General features: G+C 39.7%; 1 protein-coding gene across 1 annotated transcript in view; it reads right to left on the bottom strand.

The window, feature by feature from the left end:
* Window positions 1–1,334: 1,334 nt before the first annotated feature.
* Window positions 1,335–22,046, bottom strand: part of fam135b (family with sequence similarity 135 member B) — a 55,747-nt gene continuing 35,035 nt past the window's right edge. Inside the window, exons 9-20 of the mRNA XM_008421353.3 lie at window positions 20,729–20,778; window positions 19,184–19,339; window positions 17,884–17,957; window positions 17,649–17,803; window positions 15,725–17,573; window positions 13,576–13,742; window positions 13,391–13,482; window positions 13,193–13,290; window positions 10,688–10,839; window positions 8,616–8,726; window positions 7,896–8,009; window positions 1,335–6,716 (exon numbers count right to left, since the gene is read on the bottom strand). Coding sequence (XP_008419575.1) covers window positions 6,511–6,716; window positions 7,896–8,009; window positions 8,616–8,726; window positions 10,688–10,839; window positions 13,193–13,290; window positions 13,391–13,482; window positions 13,576–13,742; window positions 15,725–17,573; window positions 17,649–17,803; window positions 17,884–17,957; window positions 19,184–19,339; window positions 20,729–20,778 — 3,224 coding nt within the window. The 3' untranslated portion in view covers window positions 1,335–6,510. The remainder of the gene's footprint in view (window positions 6,717–7,895; window positions 8,010–8,615; window positions 8,727–10,687; window positions 10,840–13,192; window positions 13,291–13,390; window positions 13,483–13,575; window positions 13,743–15,724; window positions 17,574–17,648; window positions 17,804–17,883; window positions 17,958–19,183; window positions 19,340–20,728; window positions 20,779–22,046) is intronic.

Below are 22,046 nucleotides of genomic sequence, written 5' to 3'. Positions count from 1 at the left end.
AGGAGACCGATTATTTTTTAGGAGATTATCTGTCTTGTGTTACAACAGCAAAAGTTTTAATACATATCTAAAATCTTATCTTTTTTTAAGTTACGTGCAGAGGTTCGGTGTGAGAGTCACTACCAGGTGGAGCAGAAACGGCACTACGTCTGTGAAATATTACTACCAGTAACGCGTAGCGGCGGTTCAACAATGAGAACAGAACCAGAATCTTACACCGCTACCTCAAAGACTTAAATTATTTTTCAGGTTAATTGTTTAGCTTATTGACCGTGATGCTAATCCGGGTGAGTGTTGGTAGTTGTGCACTGCGCTGCAGGTGTTCTTTTTTCCTGCGTCGAGCCTTGATGTAGCCAAACTCCGTCAAGTGCTTGTTTTTTAAACGTCACATTAGATTCGTTGTGTTGATGCATTTTGAAGTTTTTCACCCTCGAAGTAAATTTCCATCGCAACACGCAAACTTCCCTGTTTACTCTCAGAGCGTTCAAGTTCCACACCACATTGCTTAGGATTTACTGCTGCGCGCTTGCGCAGTGTGAATGAAAGAGATCAGCTGCAAATGATATGCGGCAACAACAAAACGTGATTGGCGATCACCGATCATACACTTTTTCACGGAAATCGGCCGATTATGATCGGTGGCCGATCGATCGGCACACCTCTAGTAAAAAAAACAAGCCATGCCATGTCTGGTGGTCTTTGTGGTTGGCGACAGTCACATTTGATCGTGTGACTTGTATAAAGTGAAAAAACGTTCTATTGTAATTTTGCAAAATAAGCCAAAACTTTATGGAAAACAAAATGTCAAATTATGCAATTATATGGTCAAAAGAAGCACAGCTGAAAAGTGAGGACGTTGTTAAAGGGCTAATAGAGGAGCCATATTGTGATGACTTAATGAAGGCGGAGGTTCAGAAAGAGCAGGATTTTCTTAAAGAGACAGAGACCCAATTTCAAGGCATTAAAAAATGCGATATAACTGTGAGAAATGAAGAAAATGTTATTTCATTATGTAATATTTACAGCCATTCTGTTAGGACTAACTGAAGGAAATTGAAAACATAAGCTCACTGTGTTGTATACTGGACTGTGTTGCCAGAGACAGGAACATCGATTTTCCCATGATACCACACTAGCAAGCCATCTGAGATGTGTACACCCCACACAAGAAAGACCTCAGATGTTACGTAGCCATTCACTTAATAAAAAATAATTAATTATTGGCTAATTAAATTTTTTTATTTACCATCACTTGTAGTAATTTTGCTCAAAATTGCAGAATTACATGCGTTAAATTTAAAGGGAAGTTAAATGAAGACTCAGGAAGGCAAAAATAAACGGAATGCAAAAGGAATACTTTTTATTTCTAACTTCATTGGATAGTACTATGATATATATACATATATATAGTATTTTTAATTTGTTACATAGAACACAAGCTACTTCAGAGTACATACAGTATGGTCAGCAACATATAAAAATATTTCAGTAATATTGGCACAGATGTAGTACTAGTTAAGGTACTATACATGTATGTAAGTAAGAAGAAATCAATGGAAGTTCCTCACAGTGACTTCAAACTTTTTTTACAATCAGTTCAAACACAGGAAAGGTAGCCGAGCAACGGTGTAGAGAACACTTCTGTCACATAAATAATTCACGCACTCCAGTAAAGGGCGATTAAATACAGAGAGGTTCAAGTCACATAGTTCTGAAGGTTGAGAGAAACTAAAAAGGATGAGTTGGGTTTGGGGAACACCTCAAAACACACCCTTAGCAACATCAGTTCACATCAATTTCACAGCTACTGGGTTGTACGTAGCAAACGCTGTTTTCCACTGTGTGATCAGACTTCAAAACTATCTAAATGTGATTTTGTAACTTGCAACAATTTACCCTTCCAACAGAGGAGGAAACTGTTTTGTAGCTAACTTTGAAGGGCACACTCAACCCTTTTTTTTCCTCTGGATTTATTCTTAGTGGCCAAACACAGGCTCGAGCCTCATCCAGAGAAAGCGTGCGTATCGGGGTGTGTGAGTAGCAAAACGAGGCATGGCAGCTTTGCTTTGTGGTGTTTTGAAGATGCCTCAAAACTACGGCCGGGTGACTGGAGTCACCAGCTGCATTTCCATTAACCGTAAAATTGTGTAAATTGAAATTACGGAAACAAATGTGCTCAATGGAATCATGCCAATTCAGAAAAACCTGTGTTCTTCAAAACGTTTTTGCACTAAGATGAGGGGGTTTGTTTCGGTTGTATCAAAATTTTTCAGATCCCACGAATCACATGATCAACAATCAGATGTTACAAAGATAATGACAGAACAGAGAATGAGGATGATGCTTTTTTGTTTTCAGATATCCGTGTCATTTTGAAACATACGACTACAATTTCCCCAAAACGCCTCAAACATAGCCGCTCCCAAGCAGGCGGGGCTTGTTGGTCCAACACCTGAATAAGACGCCAACATCTCCTCTGATTGGCTGATTGATGACAAGCGCTGAATTATGAAAACATCTCATGTAAACGTTTACATCTGTCGCTGCCATGATTTTTGAAAACTTGTTGTGTGAACACGTGTGATTTTGATCTGATTTATTATTTAATGGAAACATTAATTGCGAAATTGTTTTTTTCGACATTAGCAAAAAATAGACAAAGATCTGTGCACATTTGTAACAGAAACACAGCTAGTGACTATCACTGCTTACAATGTAACAGCTTCCCCAACAAAAAAAAGCACTTTGTCATGTTATCAGTTGTTCTGCAAGACAGATGAGACCAGACTTTACCTCTCACAATAAGCACACGACACGACCTTCAGACCAAAAGAAGCAAGTGCAATCTTCTAACAGTAACCACACACACGAAAAGCTGTTAGTATTTTTTTAAAGCTAGTAGAGGTTGATTCAAGGTTGTCAATAAAGTGCACTTGCCAGCAAACCAGTGCAAAGGTTAAAATATAGCTCTCTGTATGTACATAAATATATTACACAGCAGATCCATGTCACGCAGCGCTGCTGGGTATGAAATGCCTAAGGAAACATTTCCAGTTTCAGAAAATGTAAACACAATACGATGGACATGTTGATCAACGGGGTTTTTCACAAAACTGCTTGAAAACCACATCATGCAGTGCGCATGTTTCAAAGAAATTAAAAAAAAATATCTCATTATGCTGATGACATTTTGATATGCATCATGATGATTTAGAAAACAACATAGGTAAATCATGGCAATTCATTCAAAATCATTTAAATTTCCTGAAAAATGAAAGCAATGAAACGCTAATCTACCCTTATTAGAAATCTGTGGACGTCAAAGGAGGATTTTAATCGAGACATTAAAAATGATGGCTATTAGACAATAATGTTGTAGTAATTAGTCGTTTCTTTCTCTCGTTATATAAGCTTGATTATATTTGTGAGCCTGTTTACTGCCTGTTTGTCTCATAACTAATAGAGATCCTTCACAATAGGTTGATCTAATAGCTTGGGGTAGTCATGCCTCTACAAATAATTGGACTAAATAATCAGCTCAACTGTCTGACCGAGCCTCAGTAGCTATCAGATGGACAAAATCATTTAGATAAATACTAGAAGAGTAAATGCACCAAGCAGCATATTTTTGATAAGTATTTCAGAACCAAACCAAAAGACTTTCAAAAGTTTTTCTGATTTTTGTTTTTTAAGTGAAGCCACAAGCATGTTGATCATAGTGAATCTTATGGTGCCATATTAGGGTCAATGTGGATGGGGAGAAAAAAAGTAAATTTCCGAATGAAAAAAGCTATTTTTTAGGAAAAAAAAGGACATTTATGAGTTTAAAAAGTCAAACATTTCCAACCGTAGGAAGTTTTAGGCTTTTGAACATCCAATTTTTTTTTTCTAGAAAATGTCTGAGATTCACTTCCAAATTTCTGAGTTTTTTTGGCGGAAACTTACTCATTTTTACCTACACTGACCCTAATATGTTGTCATTGAATCTAGCTAAAGATAACATATTGGCTGGTCGGAAATATGTAATAATTTAGAATTTTACATGAAAACACTTTCCGGGCAAACAAGGAACACCTAGTGTTGGCAGACTCTAATGGTATGTCCTGACACTTGGGTTGTACCCAGCCTTCTTTGTGGAAATGTGTCTCTAGACTTTTTGCCCTATGAGTAAAGGGAATGTTCTGTTGTTGTTCTGTTTGTGGAGGTATCTGTACAAAAAGCAAGTGGTACAAGCTAAACCCAAAGCTGCAGGTTAGAATCTGAAAGCACGTTTACACGCATATTGTTTAATATAAACACAGAGGGAACATTTATTGTAAAATGTTACGCTTTCAAAACGGCCTAAAAGTCACACTTATGAGGTCAACACCTGTTGTTAGAGTTGTACAGTAACACAGAATTTAATACAGCACTAAAATACCTTTAGAATGTAGCCTGTTCAGATTTAATACTCCTTCATGTATTACATACCTGTAGCTAATATTTTTTTCTCATCTAGAATTCTTGAAGTAATCCGACAGATGCAGTCAATCTGTGTTATGGACTTCAGTTTGTTCATGTCGATGACAAACCGTCCACACACACCAGGATTACTGGTGGAGAACCACAGAGCTTAGAGTTTGGATCACTTGCATATATAAATAATCCACATGGTAAAAGTATCACAACATGGGATAAGGTTCCACTGTTATGCTGATGATACTCAGCTATATTTATCTATAAATCCTGATTAATCCAACCAGCTAGACTACAGGCATATACCCACCATGTAAAAGCCTGAATTATTTTCACCTTCTGCTTTTAGATTCATCTGCCTGAAGTTATTGTCATCGGACCAGAGCTATAGAAAGACAAACTGCTCAGTCAGTCACTTAATCTGGATGTTGATTAAGAGGCATCCAGTAATGTGAAGAACTGTCCATCTCTAACCAGGACATGTGAGTTAAAATCACATATCATAACAGACTTTCTTTCATCTCTGGATAGATTCAGAAATATTCTGCTTCAGAGTGGAGAAAAATTAAGTCCCTGCATTTACTGGATGCTTTATTTACTTTGAGGAAGTGCAAAAAATTCAGTAAAAAAAAACAAACAACAAAACTCATCCAAAAACAGATCATGTTCAGGTTCTTTTCACCAGCTTCTTGTTCTCTTTCATCACTTCTGGATGATGAAGTGGAGATGTGTTTTCTAGATCAAACTGGAGTTTGACTCAAACTAACTAAACAGGGCTGGTGTGAATGAACCCTCAGGTTGTAGACTAAAAATCTTTTTATCCAACCCCAGTATCTGACCTTACATATATCCTCTAGAAAAATGGTTAAAGATTCCTATCAACACCCTCCTACATCTTGTGGAAAGCCATCCCACAAACGCCTCAGAAAATGTCGAGATGGACTGACATGTTAAACCATATGAATTAAAAAAACAACATCTTCCTAAAGTTGATTTGTTTTAAGGCAAATAAGCCAGGACTTTTGGCAATATAATGCATCACATTGTTTGTGTTACCTGAAACTTTTTTGGGCCTTAATTTCTAAAATGTTGAGTGTAACACCTGCACACCATCGCTAGATGATGATATTAAGCAAGGACGTCGTCATCTAGCCAAACCAGGAAACTTTGTTATTAAATTTAGTATTATTTTACTCTCTTATAGTTTTGTTTTAAACATTTTTAAATGGGCAGATATTTATAAACGTGACAAAGGTTACTAGCACTTTGTTGTTAGTGCTTAGTGTTTTCAGTAGCTTTGTTGGCTGATGTGGGTTTTGATCAATTTGCTGATTGGAAAATGCAAAAGTTTTTAGAAATATAAAAGAACTCACTTTTTGCTCAACATTTAGACAACAGAGCTAAATGGCTATGAATGAAGTCAATTTTCAGCTACAGCCTGTTCCACCTCTCCCCACATGGGACAACATCAATGAAGTTCACACAAAGACACAGACGTTCACATTTAAAAGTACTTACACCGTAGATACGTAAAAATAAATAATTTTAAACAATATATCTCTTTTGTATAAAGGAAGAGCTGTTCCCTGTACAACAATATACTCCATGTACAATCATAGGGTTAAACGCCGCACATCTATTGCATTGGTTCTACAGACGGTGTGAAGAACAACATCGGTGTGACTCTTACCGAAAGAATTCATCAACCAGCAAACGCAGAATGTTCTAAATGAGGGAGAGGAGGGAACGCCGTTAGCCTCTGCTTGTGTTTCTGGCTGACAGCGTACTCATAAGGCAGACAAAACATCCTCCGTTTCTCTTTTCATCGCCCTCAGATGTTTCGTGTTGGGTAGCTACAAGTCATACTCATCTGAGTTTTCAAACGGAACAGTCACGACACGCTAATTCTTTTAGGATGATGGCTAACGAGGCTAAAAGGTAGGATTTACAGGTCTGACCTTTTTTTTTTTTACATTCGTGACATGGACTGTACAGAGTAATGAGAAAACGTAGACTCTCCACTCTCGGTTCTGGTAAGCTGTGGTACCACTGCCTCTATTTGAAGTAGTTGAGCCCAGCCACCAGGAAAAATTTCTCCAGGAAGAGCTCAGAGTCCAGGACGGCGATGTGGGCAGCGCGGCCGATCAGGGTGTTGGCCGTGTTTGGCAGGGCGTGGAACACGTTCTGCCGGATCAGGTGGCACTCCTTGGCCTCCACCACCGGCTGCAGGAGGTTGTTGATCATCTCGGTGTAAACGGGCCCTTCAGGACAAAATGAGGGAAGATGCAACATGAAAGAATAAGAGATCGTTATGGACTTAATTATAATTTTTGTTGTGAAAAGTAAATCACACCAGCCCGGTTTATAAATTCTAATTTGTTTGTCTAGAAAGGGAGGTGTGAATGTGTAATCGGACTCTGATACAGACCAAGAAAAGCCAATTCTAGTCTGAAAAAACCTGGCCAGGGCCTTCATGGGCTTTTCCATTGTCTTCATATCTCTCTTGCAGCTCAGTCTTAGTTTTCTCTCTTTGACTTGGATTCCTCCAGTAGAATTTATTCTTTTTTTCTTTTCTTTTTAAAGATCTTGGCAGGTGTGAGACAGAAAAGTGGGTTGTGAGGGGGAGAGACATGCAGCACAGGTCATTAGGTCGGGACGCAAACCAGTGACAGCCGCGACAAGGGTCTCCATGCATGGGTCAGCTTTACCCCTGCACGACCACCATGCCCCTTCTGGTAAAATGTCTAATGGGCCAATCAGACAACAGAAAGAAGTTATGAACGACAAAGTGGATTTTCAGTTTTGTCTGTCTGTAGTTTTAGTGATGGCAGTAGAGGAAGTGGAGGAAGCCTTTCAGTCCCTGTTGGCCACGCCTCCAAATTAACAGCTGACTGGGTCGGCTCAGCACTTCTCTCTGCAGGGGAGGACCGGTAATTTTGGACAAACATCAGGGATTGGAACAGGAAGCAATTATTTGTCAATAGCCGAGAACCTGAACACTCTGGACGAAGCAAACAGCGTAAAACAACGGGCCAATTATTTTTTTGCATGTCTAGTGTCGGTGAGAGAAACGGCTCATGGTCTTTCACCAAAGACTAAAGAGAGATCCTACAAGCATGAAGATCTGACACAACTCCATTTTTGTTTTCATGTCTTCAGACATTTCCTTCAAAAGTACCCTCTTGAAATGTTTTATTTTTAGTTTATATTGTTTGGCCCAAGATACAATTCTGGATTTATAACCCTATGTTACCAAAATTAGACAAAAGGACAACACGTTTGTAATTTTGCCTCTGGTGTTCCAAAGGTGCCCCTCTTTTCCACTTGAGGACCTGACGTCTCAACATGTCAGCACCCACCACTGAGCTGCAGAATATCATAAAAGACACAACCTTTGATAATTCAAGTTCTTGGAATCCCCCAAAATCTACACTTCTAACCTGTGGTCCTGTCTTTCAGGGCAGTCGTGCACATCTCTATCCTGGCTGAGTGGAACGGGACGTATCGGTCCTGCGGAGACGCCACCAACACCACATTCTTGAAGTACTGCAGCCCTAAAAGCCCACCAAGAAAAAAAACCCCCCAAAAAAACAAAAGAAAACAAAGCGAATGAGATCGCTGCTTGTTTGAGAGAGAAAGAGAGCCAGAGACAGGTAAAGAGGCCAGGAGATGGAGGAAGGGGAAGAAATCAGTTGTAAAACACAGAGTACAATCATCAAACACAATGACAGGCTTGATATGAGAAAGCTGTGTGTTGTTTTTCTTTTTTTCTTTGGTCTCCTGTTGGCATGCTTTTAAGAGAGTTCACTGTTGAGTTACCAATGACAGGGTTTTGGATCATTTTGTCAGCCTGCTGCAGCTCTAGTGGAGAAGTGAAAGAGAGGGGAGCAAAGGGAGAGGGAGGGTGTTTCAGGCTTATCTTCTTCATGCCTGCGTGACAAACGGCTGCTTTGTTCCGCGCTCACAGTAGGGAGGCCTCTCACAGTTCGCTGGTGGAGGGTTTGCGTGTGTGTGTGACCAAGCTGACACACGGAAATTTGACAAACAAAAAAGATGAGATGACAACTTTTTTTTTTCCCATGAATATTTGAACAGAGGGCCTTTCAAGTGGCAGGCAGTAAAGCGGGGCCGTTGGCTCGCTGCCTTTGTTCACGCCGTACCTGGTTTCTGACTCAGGAGGTAGAGGAAGGTTTTCCGTGGATCGACGTGATCTCTGAAGGTGAGCTGCAGCAAGGATCCCGACTTCTTCAGCTTCTGCATTAACCACAGACCTAAGAAACACACACACACACACGCACACACACACAATCAAACACATGCAGAAAAAAAGTTGGGGAAAAATCATTTTGCAATTTAAGAAATGATAAAATGTCAAACTTATGCAATATCTAGGCATTTCCATTTTGTGCATACATGAGTATGATTGACAGTGCTAAGACCCTTCCCCTGGCTCTGATTGGTTGTTTCTGACCACAGGTTGGAGGCTGAGGATCTCAGTTTTTTTTTTTACAGATTACATGTTTCGTGATGATGGTACTGTCAGAACATAGTGACAGTTTTAGTAGCAAATATGTAATATAATAAATAAATCATTTTTAGAAAAGTTGCCTGCTACAGCTTTAAGAAAAGGAGCATTGGTATGTGTAATGTATCAATACATATACCATTGGTACATTGATATATTCCCATTGGTACCAATGGTACCGGGAAAGAAAAGTTTTTCTTTTTCCTGGAACAGATTAAATTCAGTTAAATGTGAACCAAATTTATTCAGAAACTTGGAAAAGCCAAAAATGGTTTGTATACAAGCACTAGAGCTATCGGGTCTGGAAAATATGCACTTTTAAATGTGATTCTATTGCTAAAAATTGAGATGTTTCCATTATCCCATACTGTTCAAACTGTTGTTTCTTCCAGTAAACCAAATCTCTACCGTTCTCTCACCAGTTTAACAAACATGTCAGGTTTAAACATGTGAGCAGTTAGAGTTCACCCAACTGGATAAATACTATCAATACTGCGTCCAATCAGGCCAAAGCAATTATGGTATTACCATGACGATTCCAATACCATCCTTTTATTGTGACAATGAATGAACTTACGAAACCTTGTATGTTTTTGTTGTTTTTTAACCGTATTAGTCAAAAACAATGCATGTGATACATTTTGTCCATATGGACCAGTCTGACTGAGAAGAAGACAAACAGGTGATCTCATGAAGACAAAGTGTTTTTCCAACCATCAGTCGATCATTAATGAAGGAACATCTTGTAATGGATTTAGTTTGTTCTGCTGTAAACAGGTGGTCACATAAAAGGTTAGTACACATAAAATATCAACTACACCATTAAGCAGATTTAAGTGCTTTTTCAAAACATCTTGGTTCAGCGCTCTCTGCAGATAAGTTAGACTCGCACCCACTTTTCAAGGTCCAGCTATACATCCAAGTCATCAAAAACATGACTTCCTGTGAAAAAAAACCCATTTTAGATTGGTCTTAGAGTCGAGAAAGCAATCGATCAGAAAACCAGAGTTCATCCATGGCTGGTCGAGGCAAAAGTTAACTTGGAAAACTCCAAAAAGCCTCCCAAGAGTGAAATTTTCTGATCTTAGGTGGATTTTTTTGGTTTCTTTATGATGCCACATAAGGAGGAGTTTCTGTTCGAGATGTTGCCTCAGGTGAACCTGTTTAACTCACATGACGTGAATTTTAATGAACACAGAAGCTGACATTAAACATCTGGACGATTTTAAGCTGATTAAAGTGTATGTCAACTTCTGAATTTGAAAAAAAAAATTATATAAAAACTTTTTTTTTTTTTTACCGGTAATATATTGTGGCATTTAGCAAACAAATGTAACTTTGATCATCTGAACTTACCAATTGGTAAATATTCTGGTCTTAGCAACCTTGAAATAAGAGAAAACTTAAGTAACTTATTGTCAAGATATAGGCGCTCGTCATAAGTCAATATTCCCTTTAATATTGTCAAAAAAGTGGTATATTATTCAATTTATAAAATAAAGAGAATGCCTTGTTGTAAGTACAATAATCTGTGAGTGGAATTAGTATTTATCAATATTAAGAAATTATTTACTGAAAACAAAGTATGTCTTTCTAAAACGTTACTTATAAGTTGGTTTTGTCTTATTACAAGTGCACTAAGGTGTTTTCAAAAGAATCTAGACCAAAAATACTTAGTAAGATTATGTGTTTAAGCAGGGAACTGACCTGTGCTGACCAAGGCGCTGTTGTTGTACAGCGTTCCCAGGTGTGGGCCGGACAGAGAGAGGAAGGTGTGCAGCCTGGGCAGGTAGCAGCGGAAGCGAGGCCTGGTCAGCACCGACCGGATGATGACGTTCCCCAGGGAGTGGCCGATGAAGCTGCAAGGAAAAGTTGCTTGGTCAAAAGTTTACTCAAGTTTTGAAGTACTGAAGTACTTACTTTTGAAATACTTAAGTATTCAAAGGTGTAACTGAAACCACCTGAAGTGCTCACACATAGAACCACTCTAAAAAAGCTCTACACCACCGGTGAAAACTTCAGCATAGAAATGCTATAAGAAAAGGTAGCTATTTTTATTATTCAAGAAAAGAAAAAAAAACATTGCCCGAAAAAAAGATACAGGACAGATGTGTTTACCTCCACATAAACAGCAACACTGGTAACTAAAAGTAGCATGTGGCCAATTGCATTTCAGTAAAAAACAAAAGAAAGCGGACAATAAAGCTCTGCTACGACAATTGTAGATAGAAAAAAATGGAGTAAATTTTCTCCTGAAAGTTAGGAAATCTTTAGATTAATTTCTTAATCTCTGGAGAAAAAACTCTGAAATCTCCTTTTTTTTTTATTTCCTCCTCCATCTATCTAGTGGCCCCTGGTATGCTGAGCCAAAAGGAACGAGTAACAAAAGCTTCCTAGAAACTTGAAATTACAGTATTCATCTGTGACATGTAGCGGAGGGAAAGTCAGGTTCCCCTAAAAATGAATACTCCAGTAAAGATACTCAAAAAATGTAGGTACTCTAGCACTCAGGTAAACCGTCCACCACTGCCTCAGCGGCGTCATAGGATTTATTTTCCTCAGCTCACTTTTACGCGTCGGTTTTTCACGTTTAGCCGCAGCGCTGGAAAATAAATCCCCCGACGGCGCTGACCCGCGACACCGCTCCAGGAGCTCCACACATCAGCAACTGGTAACGCAGAACATTCTCAAAGCGACTGACAACTTAACCGTGCTCAGCCAGAGGACATGCGAGCTAACAGCAGCGGGAAGCGTTAGCTTCATCAAGCTGCTTCTGTCGCTTAGTTTAATTACTGTAATGCTGCGGCTCAGCCCGCCATCCCTCATCAAGACGCTCTCTCTCTCTCTCTCTCTCTCTCTCTCTCTGTCTCTCTGTGTCTCATCTGTCTCCCTGCTAACTGAACACAGAGGTATGACGTTGAAAGAAGCAGATGCTGTTGAGGCAGTCCGCTGCTTTTTGGCTTTGATGCTCGCTCTCAGGAGAATATGCCACAATGAAGGAGAGTTGGAGAAACTTAGGTGGAAACTCGCAACAAAGAAACAAATTGGCACATTGGGGGCAATTAAGTGAGAAGATGAATAGCTTAATTTGATTAGAGCTCGGCAGCAGCATGCTGCATAGAGGAACGCGGCCTATCACGTGAAAGTCAGAGGCTTATTGGCAACGTATGATAAGAGCTTGTCATCCGTTTTCTGTCATTTACTCATGCCGTGTCAATACATTATCATAAATTCAACAATTCTGTTCGTTTTAAGGTCTTGTTGAGAGTCAAAGTAAGGACTCTGCTGCCATCTGCTGGCCAAACTGTGTGCTGCTGTGGGCTGGTTAAGCTGCTATCAAGGGAATTTGTTAGTAATGTGGTTTACAGATGCAGCCCTATGTGGTTGAGTGAAGGGGAAATAATAAATGGTTGTTTTACTTTACCAATAAAAATCTGAATAATGCTCTTAAATCTTTACTCTAAAATCCAGTTCAACCAACTACATCCAGAGTCACCTAAAGACAGTTTTCTCTAGCAGTTGAAGTGGAGTTGTTCAGAGTTAATACGAAGTGAGAGCCAGCTTAATACAGGGGACAAAAAACATATTTCTCATCCTATGTAGATGACTGAGCAAGGGATGTGAAAGAAGGTAGACTCCACTGCAAAAACACAAAACCTTACCAAGTATTTTTGGTTCAGTTTCTAGTGAAAATCTCTTAGGACACTTGAAATAAGAGACTTGAAAAAAGTGCTAGTTCTATTGTCAGATTATTTCACTTATAACAAGACATTTTTCCAGTCTTATAAAAGAAATTGTCTACCAATGGAACTAGTACTTTTTCATCTATATTAAGAAATTACTGACTGATTAACCAATAATTGTGGATGATGATGATGATGATGCTCTCCCATATCAGTTAGTCTTAAAACGAGTCTGATAAAGCCTCTGCCTGTAGATACTTTGCTCTATAACAGCTTTATGAATGTCATGACATGCTAACAGTTCAATATCCACTTAGCATAAACAATATTTCAAAGTAACATGTCCAGGATGGCACTACAAGTTTTTGGCAAAAAGTACTAATCCACCTCATTTGCTTTTACTGCCCCTTAGAAATAGAAGGTGGTGACTCTACCACTGAAAAATGAACCTTTTTCAGTTTTTTAATTGTAAAAAAGTATTTAAAAACCAAATAAAAGACATAATGTTGCAATAGCTTAAGCCACTGACCTTATCCTGCCAATAGTGAGATTGTACAGCTGGATGTGCTGAATGATCTCGTCCAGGAGTCGGTCCGTCATGGTGTCGAAATCTGCAAACGTGTCGGCCTGTGGCGAAAGACACGGCAGAATAAACCGATCTGCAAATTGGCTTGAGAAGCTTTCACGTGCGACATCTGCTTTGCTTCCCTCATCGTCTAAAACGCACCTGATTCCGTTCAGACATCAGGAAGTCGAGCCTGGATCCCGGCAGGCCCAGTTCAATGAACGTCTTGACCAGTCGGAGGTCCGCACTGTTGCCTGCGGGGAAAGAAATTCAGCTCAGGGTCTTGAAGAGGGCTGTCTGCTAGTGAGGTACATGTTCTCAGAAAATTTAGGAGAAATATGTCTCACCGTCAAGACCGTGGACACACACCACGAGATGTATCCCGTCTTCAAACTCCTCGTCGTCCTCCTCAGGAGGGAAGTAGGGCAGATCTGACGCCAGGAGAGGAAGGTCACTGTACAAGCTAGCCTGGAACTTCAACTCTTTCAGAAGCTCCTCTTTGGCTTTGAAGAAACTGGAGAAAAGGGAGATGGCATTTGGTAGGAGGGCATGATTTGATTTATATTAAGGATGTTTGAAAATATTATTTCAAGGATGTTAAAATCTTGTTTTTGGGGGGGAGGTTATGTGCAGCAATTTCAACTTTTTACGCAAGACAAAAGGAAAGCTTAAAGAAACCGCAATGTTTTGAAAAAGGTCCTGCAAAATCAGTAAAATTAGGCTGCAATGATCATAAAAAGCCATCATGATATCCTGGAGGGACTGATTATTTCTATTCTCTAAGCAAATTTTAAAAAAAGTGACCTATCTAAACTACTTGAATTTAAGTTTGAAAAGAGGAAGGAACAAGTTCTGACATGAAACCATTGGTTACTAGAGCTGATCAAAACCAAGCCCTGTTTTCAGCATCTCTGTTTATTCTAACATTGAGCAGAAGGAGCTGTAGACTGTGAAAGCCCAGCTTTCAAATAATGATTGGAGACTAAATGAAGACAGGGACTCACCAAACCTAAAAAACTGACATAAGATGGTGTTTGGAGGAAACGTTTTTTTAAACTTTCTCTCAACCTGCGAGAGAGAACCGCTCTAAATTTTGCTACTGAACTGGCAGCACAATTGTATTTCCCACTTTTAAGCAAAGCAAAGCTTCTAAGCAAAATTCTCACACTCACAAGTAAGCTCCTTGAAGTTTGGCCCTGTCATCCCGCCAGGTTACAGACTTTAGCCACGCAGGAGTCAAAACAAATCCGATTGCGCTTACTAAACTCCTCGCTAATCATGGAGGATTTGTCTGCGCACTCTTTGATGTGATTTTATACACTCGGAAGGCATTCCTCCCAACAACCATCTTCAAATTTGGCCTCACTTCCTTCTGTTGTGTTAGACTTTCCAGGTGGGCGTAACTGTCAGCTACTGTAAGCGGATGCCAGCCTCCTTCTGCTGCAGATCTTATGAATTCAGTTCTGGTCTTTGAAGTCAGACATTCTGAATTTCCTTTTGGACAACATCTAATTTGCAATACAATGAGAGAAACACCAGCCAAAACAATACCTAGTAGAAAAACCAATGGTCAGTGCAATTACAGCTTTACATGTCTTTTTTGGTGTATGTCTACATTTAAATTGCACATTCAGAGTCATTTTTGTCTATTGTTCGTTGCAAAATAGCTCATGTGGTTCATCCTCGTCACTCCACAGATTGTAAATAGACATAAATATTACTTTAAAAATTGTTCATGGCTGGCTTTATAGTAAGTGAATTAATTTCCAGTCTGACACATGATGTTTCAACTAAGGCAGGTTGTAATATTCTGACCATTAACAGTGAAAACTTCAGTATAAACTGTTCAGCTTCCATCACAAATTGCAAAAAAAAAGAAAAGAAGCTGATAATGAATTGATAAGGTTTGTAACATCCAATTGGTTAAAATGATGTATTGAATATAATATGAAATTAAGGGTTAAAGTATGTCAGGTTTAAAGAACATCAAATAATCTGGCATTGATATGACACATTTGTACAGATGAAAGATTTGTTTCTTTTTAGATTCTAATGTAAATCTTGTGTTTAAATTAGAAAATGTGTAGATTTGTTATGCTGATATACATATTTTGCTTGGGATTTTGTACTTTATAGGAATAAAGCAGATACTATGCTGATCTAGTCTTTACACAGTTCAGAGAGTTATCTACAGACAACACATTTATATAAAAAATAGAAATAGATTTTTGTTTTTTTAATTTGTAAACTAATTAAACAGCAATACAAGATTTATTCTAGATAAAAAATAAGAATACCTGCAAAACGCCCACCAAGTTTAAAAAGGCTTAATGTGGGTAAAGGTTTGAACATTGTATTGTTTTGCAGCTACCTAAATAAAACAACTCTGACTATCATGTTGTTCTACATCTGCTCTTTTGGGAAGAAGCTTTGCCACTGTCATGAAATAAAAACAGGGAATTCAAATTTCTAACATTGTCAGAGATGAAAACTCACTTCAGCATCCGCTCATTGGTCTCCTCATCCATGGCCAAGGGGCTGAGCGAAGATGAGGAGATGATCCCAAAGGAGCCCAGAGGCTGATGGGTAATAGGCGAGGAAGCCTGGCGAGCAGATATACCGCTGACGGAGGGGGAGTCTCTAAGGACGGATGAAAACGGCAGACAAGTCGGGGCGCAGGACACAGACATGTTCACCACCTCCACCATCTTTTTATTCACAAAGGCCAGCCCAGAGTTAGGAATTTTTGAGGCCTTGGTCTGGCTTTCCAAAGGGTCTTTGTCACTCGTTGATGCGCCGCTCAGGTTAGGGGGCGACGTTATTTCCATGGCCCTCAGCCCTGTGAGGTCACTGGGCCTGACGGCGGTCCTGTTGGTGAGATCGTTGGACTGTAAGCGTTTCAGGGGCATCTGTGGGGGATCCAGATATCTGTCCTCGATGCCTCTCTGCTCACTCTGGTGGAAACTCTGGCAATCATCTCCGCAGCTACTGCTGCCCTGCTCTGCTGCACTTTTGCACACACATGGTTTGCTTCCACATCTACAGGGCGCTACTTCCGATTCGAGGAGATGCACATCTTCCACTGAAGCGCTCTCTCCATTCATGTGTGTTTGACGGTTCTTTTCATCCCCCCGGTTGCCACTTGCTGGTACGAAAAGCCTCTCTATGGAGTTTTGAGAAAGTAACACATCAGACGCGCCACTTAAGTCCAACTTTCTTCCACAGGTCTCTGACAGATCCTGCTGAGAGTTTGAATTTTCTGAGCCCACGCTCCTACCAATGTGGTCAGTATTTAGGCTTAGCTGAGACAACTCAGATTGTTCTGAATCCATGTTCAAAATGCACAAATCCTGCTGACACACTGAGCTTGTCCTGTCTTTTTCCAAACCGATTAAAATGTGATCTTCCTCCGCATCTTCCGGGCTGCTTATTTGCGGCGCAGAGACAGACTTAGTCAGTTTGCTGAGTTTCCTTTGTTGCTGGTCCTCCTCGTAGGGCAGGGAGCTGATCGAGGTGAGAGAGGCCTGTATGCCTCCACTTGGAAGGCTGCCGTTGCTCTCCATTCGTAGGCCTTCCAGACAGCTGCGATGGACTGGGTGGTCCAATACGATTTGTTTCGGGATCTCCCGCTCACTAGAGAAATCTAGAGACGGTCGTCCCCGAAGCGCGACTTCCACGGGCCACGCCACCGAGCTAGGCTCGCTCTCGATACCCGAGTCTGAGATTACGGACGACGAGCGCTTCATGATCTTTGAGCTTACCAAGCCTCCACGATGAGTCATTTCTTTCCTTAGGTCTCCGGGGAACGGAGGCAAAGCGGGACTCACGCTGTTGGAGGGAACATCTTCACTGTCGTCATCCATGGAGTGATTTAAAGGCATAGCGACATCACTGTCCTCTTCAGTGTTTTCTTGCTCATTGGTTGTGCTAAGGTTGTTACCATCACAAGATACAGAGAAGTTTTCTCTTCCATTGAGAACAGGAGACTCTTTACCACTGTTGGTACAATCAGAGGAAAGAACAAGAGCTCCCTCTCCAGAAGATGGATCTGTAGGAAAGGGTTCATCATCAATGCCATGACTTTCTGCTGGTTCCTTCAACTTCTGATCGTCAACCATGGAATCTTCTGAATCGTTTTCAGTCTGGATGATGCTCTGGGTATCTGTTACATCATTTTGCCTTTGATCCGCTTTGACTGGGACATGCACGGGAGTGTCCATGCATTCTTCACTATCCAAGGAATGCCGGGATAATGCTGGTGATTTGGCTTCCAGGCTGCTATGAAGAATCTGTTTGGCGGAGAATTCTTTGGTGGTTTCAAGTATTGGCACATGCGATACCGTTTCTGGGAGAACAAGCAAAGTGCAGTTATGAGAGAATCAGCAGCAAGGCTGGTGTACGTCTGTAGAGCTTTTGCTACCTGTCAGCAGAGACTCTGCATATCTGTCCTCAAAGATGATGGGCAGACTGTTCCAGTCTCCATCGATGTCCAGGCACTCGACGGGCAAAGGAGGCATTTTGGTCAAGTAGTCAGAGCTCCGCACTTCTGCAGCTATCTGGCCATGTCTGTTGATTCTAAATAAGGAGGAATAATACTGTAAATTCAACACTTTTCAACTAAAATGAAGTAACTTTCTAAAAGGACAGAGACTCACAGCTCTTCCTGAAACGTCAAACAGATCTCTTTTGGGTGTTCGGTGAAGAAATATGCCTCTGAGAACCTTCTCACCTGACATTTCCAAACACATGGAAAAAAAAAAAGAAAAAAAGAAGAAACATTTTCACCTCAGTCAGACTCCGGTTTACCGTAATTAGCACAAGAGCTGGTAAAAATAGAAAGCTGAGTAAAATTCAAGCCCTGACAGCCTGTGCAGCGGAGCAAATCAACACTTTCTCTAATTAGAAATGCGTCAACCCGAACAATAAGTGAGCATGACATGCAGATCACCGGGAACACAGATTCTTGTGTATTTCCTCCGACAGTAATTAGAAAATAAGTGTTAATTGAAACCTTACCTCTCCCAGAGAGAAGAGGCATGACAGTGTTCTTTCTCAGGGTAATTTAATAGAGAGGAAACCGTGTTCATTATTTTCAGTTAAATGAGACAAAACACTGCAGCAAAATCAAGCCCTGAGAGCTGCGCTACAGTGAAGAGCATACAGCGTTCATATTATGCAGACCAGCTATCGGATAGAAATGACTCTGGAAACCAAATTAGCCTGCTCACATGGGCTTATGCTCCTGGGCACCAGCTGGTTTTCCACTTCCACAGAAAGAGCAGTAGTTTGTCCTTTACTACTACAACCAAGAGCTTTCTGTTACATCAGGCTTTCAAGAACAACTCCTGCTTTTTATTTTACATTACATCTCACTATATTATTGTAGCATGGAGTTGTTTCTGTGACCGAGTAATGCCTTGGTTTTGGTCATGAATTCAAACCTGTTTCATTTTCCGTTAAATCAATCCTTAAGTCCCATTAAACGAGAACTAACCTGGGAGTTGAATTTTACTGTAGAGTAGTGCTCTCCCTGCCCCACCTGTTGCTGTACACTGCCATCATTTCCCATAACTACACCCTTATCACACTGCTGGATATGTAGCTTTCATTTACACCTTTCACCAATGAATCTGTCAATTATTCTGATTAATCAGATTTTTAAAAATGCCATATTCTACATATTTTTTATTTAACCACTTAAGCATTTTATACAATATTAGAAATAGTTGACGACCATTTCAATAATGGATTAATCACGACTTAATACAATTAATCGTTTCAGCCGTAATATTGCAACACATTTCACACAGTAGCATACACAATTTGGCATCCAGATTACCCAGGGTGGATCGTTTTTACTTTGTCAAATGGGAACTGCATCTGACACTCCATGTATACCAAACAAATTCAATAAATTAGAATATTATTGACTATTTCTCTTTGCTTGAGACTCACCCTAAGTGTGTGATGTTCCTGGGCCAGATAGGACAGGATGTAGGGGTTGAGCACAGCTGTTTCCAGGAAACGGCTCCACAGCGCAGCCAGCTGGGAGCAGAGCTGGCTCACGTCCCTGCTGATCTGCTCGGCTACCTTCTCATGGCCTTCCTGCAGCTGAGAAACGCACATTCAGCTACTGAGAAACGGAATGAGCAGGGAGTTCACAGGCAGCACAGCTTGAACCACTCCATTTCAAGAGCTCACACCTACCACCGCTGTACTTCCTTCAATAAAACTTGCTAAAGACATTGTGTTGTTTCAGAAGTCTGTAGTTGGGTCAAAGAGATCATGATGTAAATCAAAGCACTTTATGTTCTTCAGAGCATGAAGTGGATTCAAGAAACATCTTTAAAGTCAAAGTCCTGTGGCTTTAAGTGTATATATGGTGCACCATATTACTGTAAAAATATTTCAAGTCTAGATACAAGCTTAAAAATGTGCAAAATTTCCCCTCAGGTTGAATGTTTTCAATATTTCCCATTAGCCACTTGAATTTCAGAATGACGTGCATCTTTCACAAGATGGCCACTGTTTACAAGTTTTAAACCAATTATTTTCATAAAATGTTACCCATTTTCAAGACTTGAATGAACACATATGTTTTGTTTTCATATGTCACATCATATGTTTTCAACTTTGGACTTCCCCTTTATACAACAAAGAAATAATATGAATCAAAATCAGAGACTGAGGCCTTTGCTGTTTGCGGGTCTCAAACCAACTGGAGGGAAATGAAGATGTGACAGACTGAGTGACGGTCGTCATTGATTAACATTAGAATCCATAAATCTTTCATGTGTTCAGCGGGTTAGCGTTAGCACCTGCTAATTTTTTTAAGGTGTTAACGGTTTAGAGTTAATTTCTGCTCATTTTTGATTATGTGCTTAGAGGTTTAGCGCTAGCGAGGCTAAGACTAGTGGTTAATGAACCTAACTTTTTGGTTAGCCGTCCATCTGGCAATGAATATATTCTCCAATATATTTATTAGAGAATAAATATATTGAAGAAAATTTAAAAATGGCCATGGTGGCCATTTTGAAAAATATCTGCCAGAAAAAGGATACAATGATCAAGAAAGTTTGTATGATTTCTATGGTTCAAATATGTAAGCTATGATTTGATAGTAAACACAATCTAATTGGCAATTTCAGAGTAAAAATACATGTTTCATGACGGCCATTTTTTGCTATCAAAAGTATCCAACTGTGATACATACTGGCAGTTTCACTGTAAAAAAATTTTATTATTATTTTTCAGTGGCTGATTTTCTTTGGTTGTTGTTTAAAAAATAACAAAAAATCACCTGTGCCCAGTTAGGTTGTTGATTCGTGTGTAAAAAATTTTGCTGAAATAATCAATCATCTGCCACACTATTATACCAAAACCTAAATGAAAACCAGAGGGTTGATGCTATTCATAATAAGGTGACTTACACTTGCAAATACTGTCAAAATTAAAGAAGTCTGAAAATGTAAATGTATTTTTTTTTCTTCACAAACTTACCTGTAACTCTATGGAGAGCTGGTTTAGAATTTCCTCTACAGGCAGCAACTCTGTGGAGGAGAAGATATTTGCACAGCTTAGTGCACAGATCATTTGTCTGTGTACCAATAAGTCAGACAGATTTACTTGACATTTCTCCATAGAAAGGGATTAAGCTACTTTAATATAAGCCAAATATCTGATATTTGGCTAATATTAAACAGTCACTTTTGTTATAGCGGCTGTTTCAACATCTTAATGTCTGGTTTGTAGTTTAATAAAGTTCATTATTGTGTCATTTGAGCACAGTTTTTGTATTTTCTCCTAAAGCTTCAAACTGACGATGTTCCTGAACTATCCGAAGTGTTGAAGCAGCTGGTGAACTCTAACCACCGTCCAAAACCGATGACCCACATTAAGTGGTCGTAAATCATATGGTATCATACAATCAAAGCATTTTTCTGATTTTAACTCCAGAGCAATACCACAAAAATGTAACGCAAGGTCAGAAAACCAAAATACTGCAAAATACAGAAAACATATTCAACATTTACTTCCACTTTTGTTTCATTACAGACACCACAAACTCAAGATCTTTGCTCTTCATTTATTATTATGCAACAATTTCTGAAATACACTGCAAAAAAAGGTTTTGGTAAATTTGAATATAACTAAAAACAAATATAATTTACTGTGACAACACAACAAATATGTTAAACATTTACTTTAAGGGGGCAGTATTATGTAAAATTGACTTTTTTGAGCTTTGCATCATGTTATAATGTTATTACCTCATCAAAAACAAACCTGGAGTGTTGCTTCGATTCTTTCATGCATGTTTGAGGAATCTACTCTAGGGAGATCCCATGGCAACCACTCAGCTATTCAAAACAGCTGGGTGGACCTAGTACTGCCTTCGATGCAGTGCTAGGTTTCCAGTTTCCTAGCTTTTGCTTCACAGAGCAGCCCTCCCCCTGTCAGCTCCTTCAGACTAGCCAGCTGTAATTAGCAACAGCTGATGGATCTGAGCATCTTCTGAGCTCATTACAGGAGCTACTGCTCAGTGCAACGCTGGTAAAAACATTAACTGGTTAATAGAGGAGCCATGTTGTGATGATTTCCTGAAGGCAGCATTTCAGAAGTTTCTTAAAGAGACAGAGGCCCAACTTCAGGGTGTTAACTTTGTAAAGTAAAACTTCTTTTCAGTTATATTTGACATATGTAGCATTTTCATAACAACTGCAGGTAACGTAGTTACTTGATTGTGCTATTAAATAGCACCACGTGCCTGGAAAACACATAATACTGCCCCTTTAAAAGAAAGCAACAAAACTGGGTA

The sequence above is a fragment of the Poecilia reticulata genome, chromosome 11 (genome assembly GCF_904066995.2).
Source record: "Poecilia reticulata chromosome 11, P_reticulata-male-v2, whole genome shotgun sequence".
Taxonomy (NCBI): Eukaryota; Metazoa; Chordata; class Actinopteri; order Cyprinodontiformes; family Poeciliidae; genus Poecilia; species Poecilia reticulata.
Note: the sequence above shows the minus strand (reverse complement) of the source record. Positions and strands in the feature narration are given on the sequence as shown.